The sequence below is a fragment of the Phaethon lepturus genome, unplaced genomic scaffold (genome assembly GCF_000687285.1).
Source record: "Phaethon lepturus isolate BGI_N335 unplaced genomic scaffold, ASM68728v1 scaffold13284, whole genome shotgun sequence".
NCBI lineage: Eukaryota > Metazoa > Chordata > Aves > Phaethontiformes > Phaethontidae > Phaethon > Phaethon lepturus.
Genome location: NW_010534048.1, coordinates 1 through 13,629, shown reverse-complemented (window position 1 = coordinate 13,629; position 13,629 = coordinate 1). Strand labels below are relative to the sequence as shown.

The following is a 13,629-nucleotide window of genomic DNA, read 5'->3' as shown; positions in this document are numbered from 1 at the left end:
GTTCAAAAGCTTTGAATTCATTGTGCAGTAGGCAAGTGTTATGAAACCTTTGAACTGTTAGTTTAAAAATAAATTTAAAAAAAAATCTAAACCTAGTACCTAGAAATGTAAACCTAAGAACAAGTCTAAAATGTCGTTTCTTACATAATCTAAGTACCTACTCCGAATTAAAATTGTTGCTTTGGGAATGTCTCTCATGTAGTGCATAGATTATTTTTTTGGATACCCGGACACATCAGTAGAAATTTCCAAGTGCTCAAGTTGCCTAAAGAAACACAACTACCCATGGCTCCCAGGTACTTCTTAATTTACCCAGGTTGCAAGCTCTTAATGCCAGGAGTAGAGAGAGAGATCTAGTTTGGGAGGACCATTAGAGCCCAGGTACAAAACTGAACAAACATGTCTGTAGGCTTCCAAGAGTTGCTTCCTTCAGGAAGCAAATCTTTGCTCTTGCAGACGGCGCCCAAGTCTTGCAACATGCAAGTTTGTCCCACACAGGGCCAGGCTGGTTGCCCACACACCATGCTCCTGGACACAAGAACAGCACACCACTGTCAGCTGAGCTTGAATTACTTGGTTGGGTCACACTAGAATGAGGTTGGCAACTGTTGCCTCCACAGCTCGCTCCTGCTGCCAAACAGCATGTTACATCAGGTACGAATGACAGTACACGTGGGCTCAGGGCACTGCTCAAGTGCAGGAGTGGGTCAATCCATCCTAGCTGGCTTCTGCAACTCCACCAGAGCACCTCTTCCCTGCCCCATGTCTCTTTACTTAGGTGGGCCCCAAAGCAAACATACCTTTGGTGTTGGCTCCTCCATGGGTTCTTCTTCTAGGGGCTTCTCACTGGGGACAAGAGGACACATGAGGGGAATGCAGTGCTGAGGGGCTATTCATCTAAAGCCCAAAGAGTTGGTCTGTGAAGTACTAAGAGAAAAAAAAACTTGCACCAATTAGCATCAAAGCAGGAGTTTAAAAGGTGTGTAGGGAAGAAAGCTAATCAGTAGTTCTACAGAAGTCCAACTCGTTAACTAAGAGAAATGCTGTCCTGCAAAGCTCTGGAAAAAGGTATTACTAATGCCAAGGTGAAACTCAAATTCACATGCTCTTTCACCAAAGTAACACTCCTCATTATGAACAGCTACCTGTATGGTGAGCTCTGGTTACACAGCTGAAGTTAAACACTCTAATACAGTTGTATGCTCATCTTGTATTTGGATTATATCAATGATAAGAGAGAAAAAGTCACACCAAAGCAGCAGACAAGCCAGTAACCAAGCATCATTCTCCAAAGTGCTGTAACTCTGCGCAACCAGCCTTGCTAGCCAGGGTGGCAAATCAGAATCTATTTTTCAATTTAATAACTGATGGAATAAACCTCAATCACATGCACTAAAACCCCAGGGGAAGGAAAACAAAAAAAACAAAACCAGAAGAAAACCCCACCTTGTAACTTTTCATCTGCAATACACTCACCTAGGCTTAGCTTTCATCCTTGGAGATGGAGTTTTGGACTTTTTTGCTGAAGGAGACAAGGAAACTACAGCTTCACCCTCGGGAGCTACTATTAAACACTTCATCTGCTTTTGCTGCAAGGCCCACAAAAGCAGAGCCTTCACTGTGTCACCTGGGTGACACTTAATTGGGTCAGACTTAAGGAGTTGAAGGGAGCCATGCCTGACCTGAGCCTTGGTTGGCATCTTCCACATCAGTCTGCTGGCTCATTGGAATCACAGTGACACCAGAGTTAACCATTTTCTGCTCAGAAACACGAAACCATGAACAGAGCATGAATATGACCAATAAAGAAGTAGGGTTTTTTAGGAACAGAGAATTTCAGTGCTCGCCTGTGGCAACAGGTGGATGACAGGTTCATCATTAGCCAGACAAAAACACTTTTGGTTGCATAAAAGTGATACTATGAGCTTCACACTATCCCCCCTTACAAGAGCGAGTAAAATCTCTTTTCCTGTTAAAGCAGTTTTGCCATTATTGCAGCTATAGAGGCAAGTGTTTGGGCTGACTTCCCAACAATATAAGACAGAGTTTGAAAACATTGTCGATCTGGGTACAAACTCATTTTCTTTGAAGGAAGGTTTTAACCACGCTTATTAAAAAAAAGCAGACTGGAGGAGGGGGGAAATGGGCATAAGGGCTGTTTCGCCATACAACAATCACTTACTGCTACAGTGCCTGTTAACTGCTGGCTGTGCTGAGAGGCTAAGTTGTCTGATAGAGCCTCCACGTTTTCAGAGTCTGAAGGATCTTCCCTCCTCTGTGGGTTAGTGGACTCGGATATCACTGCAGAACAGCAATCGGGGTGAGAAAGTTGTTGCAATAATTGAAGACATGCACACACGCACCCCTTTCCGTTCTCACACATGCACATAACGGTGCAACTTACTAGGTGCAAACATCAAGATCATATTTGATAGAACAAAATCATCAAGCATCTCCAAATTACTTAGTGCAGAATTGCAATACTAAATAAACAGCATCTTGAGCCTATCCCTTCTAAGCCCCTCATACTATATGAATATATATAAGCTTATCATCTTATTGCTACCTTGACTCTTAGCTCTGGAAGACATGGAACAACCCTTGATCCCAGCAGGTTCTTCTACCATCTGTGTTTCCCTCCACTGAATCTCAACCAGGCAACGCAAAAGTTGTTTCACTGCAGATGAACTACCTTCTTGCTCCCACTCCTTGATTGCTCCAAGTAGTAGTGCCCTCTACTACTACACTTTGTACCTCTTGTGTGTGTGCTTCATGGTGGCCACTGATGAAGGAGCACCTTCACCTGCACCTCCAGAATATGGAGGACTTTCATTCTAGCTCATTTTGGGTTGTAACTGGAGAAAAATGGAAAGAACTACTGAAGAAGTTATTGTCTCAAACATCGAGCTGGAAATAGCTTTTTCGAGTGTTTACACCTGCAGAAATCTGAAATGCACAGTAACTAAGAGGAAAGTAAAAACCTGCTTTTAACATCATCACAGAAAGAATGCTACCTAAGGGCTCTTCAAACTTGCGATTCATTTCCAAGACAGTGGGTGGTAGCAGCAGAAAAAGAGCTGCGAGTTCATCATCTTAGAAGATGTGGAAATATCTGTTAAGCAAGTTACACCAAGGAATAATCTACAGAAAAAGTAATCACTTTAAAAACAGAAATACAGCCGGTTTTGCAGCAAGGACATAACCCAGCCTTCAAACAGAAAAATAAATTTAAAAAATAAAAAATAAAAAGTCACTGTACAGAAAAAAGCCACATCCAAATTAATACGGTACTGAAATTGAGCCAAGGAAACATTTCCTGTTTATGATCAGTTTTGGTCATGCATATCTTGCTTTTGTGCTGAAAGCAGGTTTTCCTCAAACTGTGGGTCATGGCCTTGGTAGGGACTTGCAGAAGAATGTCAGAGCAGGATAAAGGGAAAGGAAGAAGCTATTTTCTCTTCCCCTCAGACCATTGCTGGGCTTGGACATTCCTTTGGGTCAGGCACCCAGGTGTCACACCTCTACTTCAGGCTCTGTGTTCCCTCTACATCTATCACATTTGGAACAAAATTAAACTCAGTCAAACGATCCTGGAAGGAGACATCTTGCAGGAGACGTTCACCGGCGGTACGGGAAACGACACCATTTGATCATGGAAAATTCAACGTGCCCAATTCAAAGAAATACAAAGCACGGGCTGTAGGCTGGTGGGAGGGAGATGTTGCAGGTCCAGCTGTGAGCCTTTCCTACCGTAAGGCAGGCGGCTACGTCTGTAGCTGGGGCGCACGCAAGCAGCCCTGTGACGCGACGCATTTACGGCGGCGCCCACGATGCCGCTGCGCGCGGCAGCGGGTCACCTCCTGCAGAGAGGAGCTGTGCCGCTCGTCTCCCTCTGCAAACGGGGACCACAGGTGAGCATTTCTGCTCCCTCGGCTGCACATCCACAACAGCACCAGGCATCTCCAGGGCATCATCCACCCTGCGTGGGCCGACAGGACCGGAGGACACCGTTCGCTATGGCGACACGTTGTCAGAAAGAAACGGAAGTCGCCTCCCTGCAGGAAGCCTTGGTAGAGGCCGCGTCACCACACGCGCACCCCTGCTACACCGAGGAGAGCACGTCAAGTGCCAAGGTACAAGCGCTGGTCCATCAGAGGACCTGTGCTTCCATGGGCACGCAAATGCCACAGTCCTCTCCCGTGGGGAGTCTCCCACAAGCGCCTGCACAGCCAGACCAGGAGCCACGCACAGGGCAAGGAGGGGAGGACAGATGGGTGCATCCCACCGCACCCGCAGGTGGAGAAACACTCCTGCACACTCTTTGCGTGTCAGAGGTCCTGCCAGCAGCCCAGACGCGCCTTGCCAGGCTACCTGCCAGCGCACGGATCCAGTTTCCGCCAGTGGTTCCCCTGCCCATGCAATCCCTGCAGCCCACGGCCACCGCGCCCCATCCTCACCCCCGGGACTCGGCATCCGCCAAACACACCAGTTACCAAGCTCACGAGATATGAACAGTAGAAGATTGAGCTTTGGGGTTGTTTTTTGTTTTTTTTTTTAAATGTGGTTAACTGCAAGTTGTGGACTGCAAGTGCAGAAACTCATTTTAAAACTGAACTATTTAAATTTCATAAAATAAAATAATAATTAAAAAACCCACCTGCTTCATTCTGCCTGGCTTGCTTCCCAGCGTGGACAGATTCCTCTTCAGCCACATTTACCTGTTGGTGTGAATTAATCTCATGTGAAAGTGACCTTAAAAAAAGTAGAATCCTTATCTAGTAAAGTCAGCTACTTAATAACAAAACTAGCAGTTGTTAATCACCAGCAACAAATAATCAGCAAATCACTGGATGCTAGTTGAGTTGACCATTTGGAAATGTCTCAGCTCCTGCAAGGGTAAGTGACAGCCACAATAGTATGACTATTGACTGTCACATAAGGTTTTCTGCAAAACCTGTGGTCTGAGGATGAATCACAAGTACAAAAATTAACCACATTAACATTTAACAGAAAAAGTCATACACAACCTCTGTGTCTTTGCATTATCTTATTAAAAACTTGAAGATTCAAAAGTACACCACTTTTAATCTAGAAGCACTATCTACAAAGTCAATCCAAGATTTGTGTCTTGTCACATCCCTTTTCCCTTCTCCACGTTCTCGTGTCAAAATTTGTTCATCCTGTGCAACGTAACACTTTGATCTAACATAAGAGCACGTTCATACTTCAGGTTAGGCAATTAAATGCCACAGTCTTTATTTACTAATTCAGCAACTCAGCAGGAGAAGCCATCGCACACTGACTGATTTAAAAACAGTTTAACCTTCTAGCTTCTAAACCAACAATTTGAGTCCCTTGAAACTTCTTTCCTAAAGTCTCCAACCTCTATTTCAGGCCAAAGCAAAGAACATCTATACAGGGAGTCACAAATCCTCAAGGGGAAGATGAATATATAATAAACAGACACACACACACAAAAAAAAAAAATCCACAGAAACAACCCACAGAGTTTTTTCCCAGTGTATATCAAGTAAAATATAGTTTAGAAAAGAAAAATAACTCACACTGAGAGCTTACCATCATTTTTTCATCTCCCAGGACTTTTCTAAGTATACTTAAGATTTCAAACTCAGCACTGAAAGATATTTTTATTTTTGTTACTTCTGTTTTGTTAAAAGTAGCAGGCATCTTCATATAAATTTTAACAATCTTTTCTCCATCATTCTCTGTGTAAAAAAAAAAAAAAAAGCAGTTAAACCTGGTTTAGAGCAAGACATTCAGTCTATCACCCCAAAAACTTTTAAATGTGTCTGGGTTTTTTTTTAAAAACAGTCTCTTTTACATCTTGCCCACGCTTTTCCAATTACTCTGCTCACTTGTTTCTTTCTCACTGGATCTAGAAGACTATGCTATTCCCTAGCACATCTATGAACAGACCCCTCAACACGTCCTGCTTGGGTAGGGAGGGTAGGTTGTTGTGCAAAACAGGCCCACAGACAGTCCAACAAGCAGAGCTGGTGCAAGGTGACCATTGAAGTGCACGACGGAGAAGGGGAGACCTAGAACCTCTCTTCGGTGATGGTGAGATTTTAGGTTGACTCGCTGTGTCTTGTGGGCCCACAGCCAGGCAGAGGATTACACCAGTTGGAAAACCTTACCCTTCAGGCTGTAACTGCTGACTGCTTCTTTCGACAACCTCACAGAGTCCCAAAGAGCACCCTTTGAAAACCAAAGCCACCACATCAGAAGGGCTGAGCAAGCACCCACTGCGTTAGGCTAACGCAAAGCCACCTGGGCTTCGCTGTTACCTCGGTACTGTCCACATAGAAAGTCACACTCTGGCTGCCGGCATTGAAGTCAATCCAGAACTCCTCCAGCTTCTCATCCGATGGCTTCTTCACCTGGGGAAGTACAACAGCAGCGCTGCCATTCCCAGAAAAAAACCCCACAACTGCTGTATCAATCTCAGGTTTCTTTAACAAGAAAAAATTGGAAAAAGTTGCCCTACATATGCATACCTTACAGAAATAAGAGTTGGATCAACCTGCGAGTTGCCAGCCCACTGCTCACCCACCCACCCACCGTCAGACACCCCTCTGCACCAGCCAAGGGAAAGGCAGTCTGCGAACGCCCACACGTTTGCGGCGGGGAAGAGGCCGGGGGAGTCCGTGAAAGTTTTCTGTGTTTCTGAGCACTTGAAATAAGCAGAGGCACGGAACCAGCCTTCCACTGACATGGTTTTGATTCGATGCAACTGTCGGGAATGGTGCTACATATTTGTAGCTTTGTACTTAAGTACACGTGTACTTAAAGACCAGTAAAGCAATCTGCGGGATCTATAACTGCGGCTACGACCTCTCCTACACAGGCATCGGGCTAATCTTGTTTTCTGGCAGTCTGGGAGCAGCTCTGCCAGAGGAATCAGAGTTGTCCTGTCCTCCTGTTTCTTTTTAAGAGATCTCTCTTCTGTCATCACCATGAAGAGAAGCACTGCTCTATCATTCGGCTGATACAAAAGCAAAGTCAGCAGCGGTAAGTTGGGAGCTAAGTGACAAACAAGCAAACCTTCCAGCTAGAATTGAAGGTTACACTCTGCACCCCAGGAAATTATGCTCTTTAATGAGAAAGAGGAGAAAAAAAAAGCCCATGTGCCACAGAAAGTAACGTTTTAACAGCGGTAACCCTGCAGGGAAGGTGTGTCACGGTGTTCAGGACCATTACCTCGTTCATGTCAGCAAAAGCAGATATGCAAGGAAATGAATAGACTCTGGAAGAAAAGCAGACTTCACATGATACATTCAACATCAGAGTCCAACTTTACAAAAGAAAATCATTAAGATCGGTTATTAATCTTATTCTTCAAAAGAGAATTAATAAATTCCTAGAAGCAAATTAAACTTGGAGAAGCTTAGAGAATATTGTATTTTAGTAATGATACGGTGCCTTCACTGATTTTACTTTCAAAAGAACCACCATTAAAATGAATAAAATCTCTTTCTTAAGAGCTTAATTATTCACATATGTGATGTAAATCCTTTTCTTCAGAACATAACCCAAGTCTGTTTATAATCCTAGTTTTTCCCCTCTGCAGTAGTGACAGCACCAGTCTGTTGGTTCACAGCTTACCTTCTTTCATCCCCAAGCCTTTCATTTAGCTGGTTGAGAAATTTTCTGCAGTCCTTCAAGACAAATGACATCTTATTAAAAAACAGGCTGCATTTCCTTTGCAAAGAGTTACTCTATTCGGCTGTCTAACTTCTATTCCAGTTGTAAGTTTTTAACTAGTTAGTGTGATTCTGAAGGTCATCAGGGAAGAAACACTCAAGGTACTACAAATGGTTCAACCCAACTTATGACCAGCAAGCCTCCAAACATAAACCACAAAAATTAACTTATTCGTGCTTTAGGAGTAAAATACCTTAGAAATAGGAGTTATTTTAACAATATGCCATGTTATATTTGCCAGATTTAAAAAAAAAAAACAAACACAAAAAAACCCCACCCACCATCCACAAATAACTAAATAACTTTGTGTATATAACTTCGTGTATTTATAAAATCAGTTTTGTAGAAACTTCTTACAAGGACATCCTGACTGAACTCAAACAAAACTAGCCCCTATGCAGACTTGTCAAGCATGTTGTTTTCAAAGTAAGGACCCTCACCGTCTCAAATTCTCTATCCTTGATCTCTTTGAAAGCTTCAGCAAGATAGTTATCTTCAAACCAGTGGTGAACAAGGTCATCCCTCCATTTTTTTGTCATTAACCTACAAACTGCTTCTGAAAGGGCAACCTGAAGGTCATAATCTACATGGTAAACAGAAGCAGAGGGTAAACATCCCCCCCAGCATATCAGAGGGTTATAGCATTGCTACTCTTGCACAAATACACTACACCGTCGTAGTCATGGGCTAGCTCCAGTTTCACCTAGGAAAACAGCGGAGGGCAACCGCCAAGCGTTAGCTCCAGGCATCCTCAGCTCCCCCGGCTCAGCCGGGCCGAGGCGCCGAGCGCTGCTACCCACGACGCACGCGTCTGCGTCGGGAGATGTTCCTGGGGATCAGGGAGGGGATGAGAGCAAAGCCTCATCACTAACTCACTACGATTAAGTTATATTTCACCTACCACGGTAACACCCTAGAAAGTGTTATTGTTAGGAGAAAAACAAACAAGATTTCCCTCAAGAGGCTATAAACCTTATTAACTGAAGTTTGCACACATCGTGGCAAAGTGGTTAAAATTTGTTTTTTAGAAGACTAACAGCAAGCATACTTTGTAAACATGCAATCTGATCTAATTACCTTTCTACATATATCAGTTCAGCTTTTCTTATTAGTCAATACCAATTATTAATACTAACCAGAAAGAATTAATGCATTGTTGCACCTAACAATTTTTTATTAATATTTTCTTAAAGTACCATCTGATTTTCCTCCCCAAAACCAAACTATCTACAAGGAAATAATTTCAATTATAATTAGTCTATAATAAGCAGATGAAGTAGAGGCAGAAAACGCCAGCTTCATAAGAATAACCACTAAGCACTTCTTACCACCAACCTCCAGTATAGTTTTTGCAAGGTCTTTCCTGAAACAACATAATGCAACAAGTTAAAGTGGAAATAACTTTAACTCCTGCAGCTAAACACCTTCTTCTCTGCAACAAGAGTTGGAATGAAAGCCACTTACGTGAGCGAGCACATCTCTTGAGACAGGGGGAATTTCTTTCTCTCCTCCCGCGGAACACTGTCGAGTATAGAGTTGAGGGTCCTCAAAGCCTTTCCCCCCACAAAGGAAGGGGCAGAACAGGAAGGGAAAGAATTCAGTAACATATTTTTCCACTTTTTATCTAATGACACGTGCTTGTGTGAGCATGTGTCTGTATTTTCTTCTCCTAGTAGGAGTCTTACCTCCTGCCGCAGAGCGCAGCAAATATCTTCTTCCGTCACTAGATGCCCTAGTTCAGGTAAAAATAAATTCACCAGCTTTCTCTTCCCTATAAAAATCATTTGCAAGGTTACAGCTAGGAATGGGCTGGTCTCTGTATAAAAGACAGTTGAAGCAACTACAGTTTGTGGTGTTGAAGTAGTAAGAATACCCCAGCTGGGGATTCAGTTTTAAATAAAGCTTGGCAACCATCTAGTCCTAGACAGAAAAGGGAACTTGGAGCTTCTCTGTAAAAAAAAGCTCCAGATACTTTAACTGCTGACCTGGGTAACTATTTAAATAGGTACAGAAAGGAGAAGCCACTTACTAATCACAACAGATAAATCCATAATATACAGTTTTTGACAAAGTGGGAGCAAACCACTAGAGTATTAACCAGAACACGCTCGTGCCCGCTCTGTGACCACTAGAACAAGCTACAAGGATGAATAAGCTCAAGCTACCCAGCCCACAACGTCATGCTTCATTTTTACATGACTTGTGAGCCGGGATCTCTGGGCACACGGACTCTTGCTCTTCCTGAAAGCACCTGCTCCCCGGCCCGAGTGGAAAGCCAGCTGCGGCCACCGAGGGAAATCCCACCGCCGAAATGAGCCAGAGACAGACAGACACCCCTCTGCCCGGCCAGGACGGCTGACAGAGCTACCCTGTCATTCTGCGGGGGTGGCTGCCTTCGGCAAGGGAATAAGGTCTGCAGGCAGCAGGAAGAGGTGTGCCAGAGCAGGCTGGCCGGCCTGAACGCCTTCCGTCTGCACCACGTACTCCCAGCAAGCGAAATACTTGATGCCGATCATTCAAACAAGGTACCACGGCTAGATTTCCACACACACACACACCCCCAGCATATTCAAAAGCAGCAAAGGGAAACAGTAAAAGGTTGTGTGCACCAATGTAAATGTTAATGAACGTTAACTGGAGGGAAATTAGCGGGAGGATTTAAAGAAAACATTGCAGGGAGGAGGAGGTAGGGAGTGGCGGGGAGAAGAGAAAGAGTGCGAGCAGAATTAAGAAATGTGCGCCCAAGACTGAGGTTTAGGATATGTAGGAATGGCAGGGAAAACATTACTGACCTTCACTACTGCACCTGCAAATCACCTGATGGAGAAAGCAAAGGAAGACTTCATTAACACACCACAGCCCAAGAACAGCCCTCATCAAAATGCTCCCACCTTTCAGGGGCTACCACAGCATAAAAAAAATTACTGTACCCACATCAGAAAAAGCACTGCCACCTGATACAGGTATGTCACGTATGGTCACCCCGATCATACAGGTTGGCATTATGCAGGGAGGGTAAAGGGAGCAAAGCATCCACTTCCCCTGGGGAATTTCAGGAGCGCTCGAGAGTGCGGTGCCCTCAGGTTCCCTGGAAAACCCACATCGTGGCATTGCTTCATAACCTATTACACATATGGGCCTATGTAAAAACACATTTTACATTTACACACTACAGTACTAGATATCATAACATATGATACCTGAAGCTGAAGTCCCTCCAGGAAAATTAAAAATAAAAATCAAAAAAACCCCACACAAACCACAACATGAATTAAAAAAAAAAATCCCACTTCATCCTCCACAGTGAAAGCATATCCAAGAAATGGACCAGGAAGACAAAGAAATCAAATTTTTGACAAATAATTAATGTATAGAGTATTTCATATAATTTTAATGTGGTAAGTAAAGGAAGAAGAAAATTTGATTTTGCTCAAATATCTTTTATCAAGTCTCCTAAAAAGACTCATAAGCATTCAAATAAATTCTGATGCACAAATTGACACAGATCCCATAAGCTACAGACTACGAGGCTGGGGGAACAGCTTGGGGAAAGAAGCTAAAAGCATTCTTTCTACTGAAAATTTACATCACTAGGCTTCCAATACCTTTAAAGTAATGAATATTTAAAACAGAAACCTGAATGAAAATTGTAAGCAGCTTATTCTTTAAAAGCAAATCAGCTGTTTCAAACACCACAGGAACAAATTTCCAGGACCACCTTGGCAAAAACACTTGCACATAAGGTGCAGCTCAGCGGTAGCAGTAACTTCTGTTTTTAAACAAGGGCTTCAGCACAAAAACTTGCATTTATAAAATGCATCAGAATTTCTTGCATGTTTTCCTCCAAAACCAAACACTTGGCTTCATGTTAGAAAATGAGAAAATGCTGCAGCTCCACAGCAGCTTCTCCCAGGTGTGTCAAACCTCAGCCTAATGCCAGCCCAGAGCAGGCTCCTGGGCACTGCCCGTCCCCACCACCTGAGCTGCCTCCCAGGCTCAGTGCTAGAGCACAAGGTCTGCATAAATTACTAAATTTTTAGCAGAAAGCTGTTGGCGAACAATGGCTTTCTTATCCAATAAAGGCAACCCTTCTGCCCTCTTAATGTACGTACATACCAAAGCAGAGTCAAAGAAGTCTTCAAGAAGTAACATCAAAAATTTATTCTCGTTTGGGTCGATGAGGATCACAAATGTTCTTGCTCTTTCAAACCAAGATACCAGGTAAAAGTTAAAAGAATCAGTTAAAACCTGGGAAGAAGAGTTAATCCTTAAACTAGCTATATCTGCAGGAAACTTTATGCACATAGGCAGTTTTGGGGTGGTTGTTTTTTGGGGTTTTTTTTGTCCTTGAACTTCAGAATCATGTACTGTGTCAAAAGCTACACAGCATTAAGGAGCTCGAATTTTACTAGGAGTACATGAAAAGTGCTACCCTTACCCCCACTCAGCAGGACTTATCCCCCTTCCCTCCCCAGACCTCCTTTTGTCCTCCTTTCTCCTCTCAAGGCACCTACTCGTGGTGCTCAGGACCTCCTTGACACAATGCACGCTGCTAGTGGCATCCTCTCCTTCCATTGCCAGATTAAAAAAAAAAACCCGCAAACCCATTAAGTCAGGTAATAAGTGAAGCCACGATGTTAGCTGCTAAACTGGAAGTAATGCAATGAACGTAAACATTATTTACCCACTTAGCTCATGCAATATATTAAAAAATACTTCATTTCTGCGTGGCCAACAAGCCATCCTCTAGCTCTCACTTCCTTGGAGTTCTTTTCCTGACACAAGCAACCTTAAATCACATTAGTAACTTGTATAAAGTATTATACTCATCTTTTCTACCAGTCCTTGCTCAATAAACAAACTCGTCCCTTCTTCAAGGTCACTTTTAAAGTAGAGCTGAATACATTTCAGCAGCAGCGAAACATTCTGGAATGCATTTTTGTCCAGCTCCTACAGAAACGGAGAGCACAGCGCTTCATTAGTCTGATACCCACAGAGCTGGGCATTAAGATGGTTAAGAGTATTTACGGTACTCGCCTTTCTCAGTGCTTTGTCTAGCTGGTTGAAGAGGGATTCGCTATATTTCTGGGGAGGCTCTATTTCTCCCTCTTGAAGCAGTTCACTTATTTTCTGAAATCCCTTCCCCTTAAAGGCATCAGTGAGAAGCGACTCGAGCTGCGGAGGGAGGGGAAGCAGACAGCTAGCGAGTAAAATAAGTGGGCATTTGAATTGTTGCAGCACTGATCGTGAGAAAATACTTGTGATGCCATTTTAAAAGTTGTAGGCTTTTTGTTTATTTGTTTTTACTTCATTTGTTTTCTTTACTTTCATTTTACTGTTACATCTGAAAGGTGAAACATCCGTCTTAATCTCCAAAAGAGACAGTCTTTGAAACTGAGGCATCTTAAAGGATAATAATAAGCAACTCCTTTAGTACGCTCGGTTTGTAATTCTTACCGTGTCCCGCAACTATTACAATCATTTCTTCCCACTTACTAAGAAAGAGATTAAGGGGTCTGCTGCACTTCCCGCATTACATTAAATTACTAAAAATTCTAGGTCATCCCACATCCATCTACAAATGCGTCTTTATATATTTTTATATATATATATAGGTAAGATAAAGCTAAGGATGCATTTAAAAGAGATTTACATAGCCTTCTGGTCGGGCTGCCATGTTGCCATTCACCTCTTTATTCCATTCTTTACTTTTTTCTTCCTTTAAAGATAAAAGGGAAAGAAAAACACAGAAAAAAAAAACCCCAAAACTTTTTCTGCCCAAAAGCAGAAGACCGTTTACACACCCCATCTTTCCCAAAGGGCTGTTTTTCCGTACTTCCCTCGCCCCCGCAAGGAAAGTTTCAAAATCTCCCCACGCTTCCAAACTGGAGGTTTACCGAAAGG

At 43.1% G+C, this 13,629-nt stretch overlaps 1 protein-coding gene across 1 annotated transcript in view; it reads right to left on the bottom strand.

Annotated features, from left to right (window-relative positions):
- The window catches only part of SYCP2L (synaptonemal complex protein 2-like), a gene marked incomplete at its 5' end in the record, with an annotated part of 28,773 nt that extends 15,329 nt beyond the window's left edge, over window positions 1-13,444 (bottom strand). Inside the window, 15 exons of the mRNA XM_010285404.1 lie at window positions 801-846; window positions 1,477-1,522; window positions 1,683-1,758; window positions 2,183-2,301; window positions 4,658-4,718; window positions 5,578-5,726; window positions 6,317-6,473; window positions 7,222-7,267; window positions 7,627-7,679; window positions 8,166-8,308; window positions 9,061-9,088; window positions 11,842-11,973; window positions 12,565-12,675; window positions 12,763-12,900; window positions 13,379-13,444. Of these exons, the coding sequence (XP_010283706.1) occupies window positions 801-846; window positions 1,477-1,522; window positions 1,683-1,758; window positions 2,183-2,301; window positions 4,658-4,718; window positions 5,578-5,726; window positions 6,317-6,473; window positions 7,222-7,267; window positions 7,627-7,679; window positions 8,166-8,308; window positions 9,061-9,088; window positions 11,842-11,973; window positions 12,565-12,675; window positions 12,763-12,900; window positions 13,379-13,444 (1,371 nt within the window). The remainder of the gene's footprint in view (window positions 1-800; window positions 847-1,476; window positions 1,523-1,682; window positions 1,759-2,182; window positions 2,302-4,657; window positions 4,719-5,577; window positions 5,727-6,316; window positions 6,474-7,221; window positions 7,268-7,626; window positions 7,680-8,165; window positions 8,309-9,060; window positions 9,089-11,841; window positions 11,974-12,564; window positions 12,676-12,762; window positions 12,901-13,378) is intronic.
- Window positions 13,445-13,629: the final 185 nt, after the last annotated feature.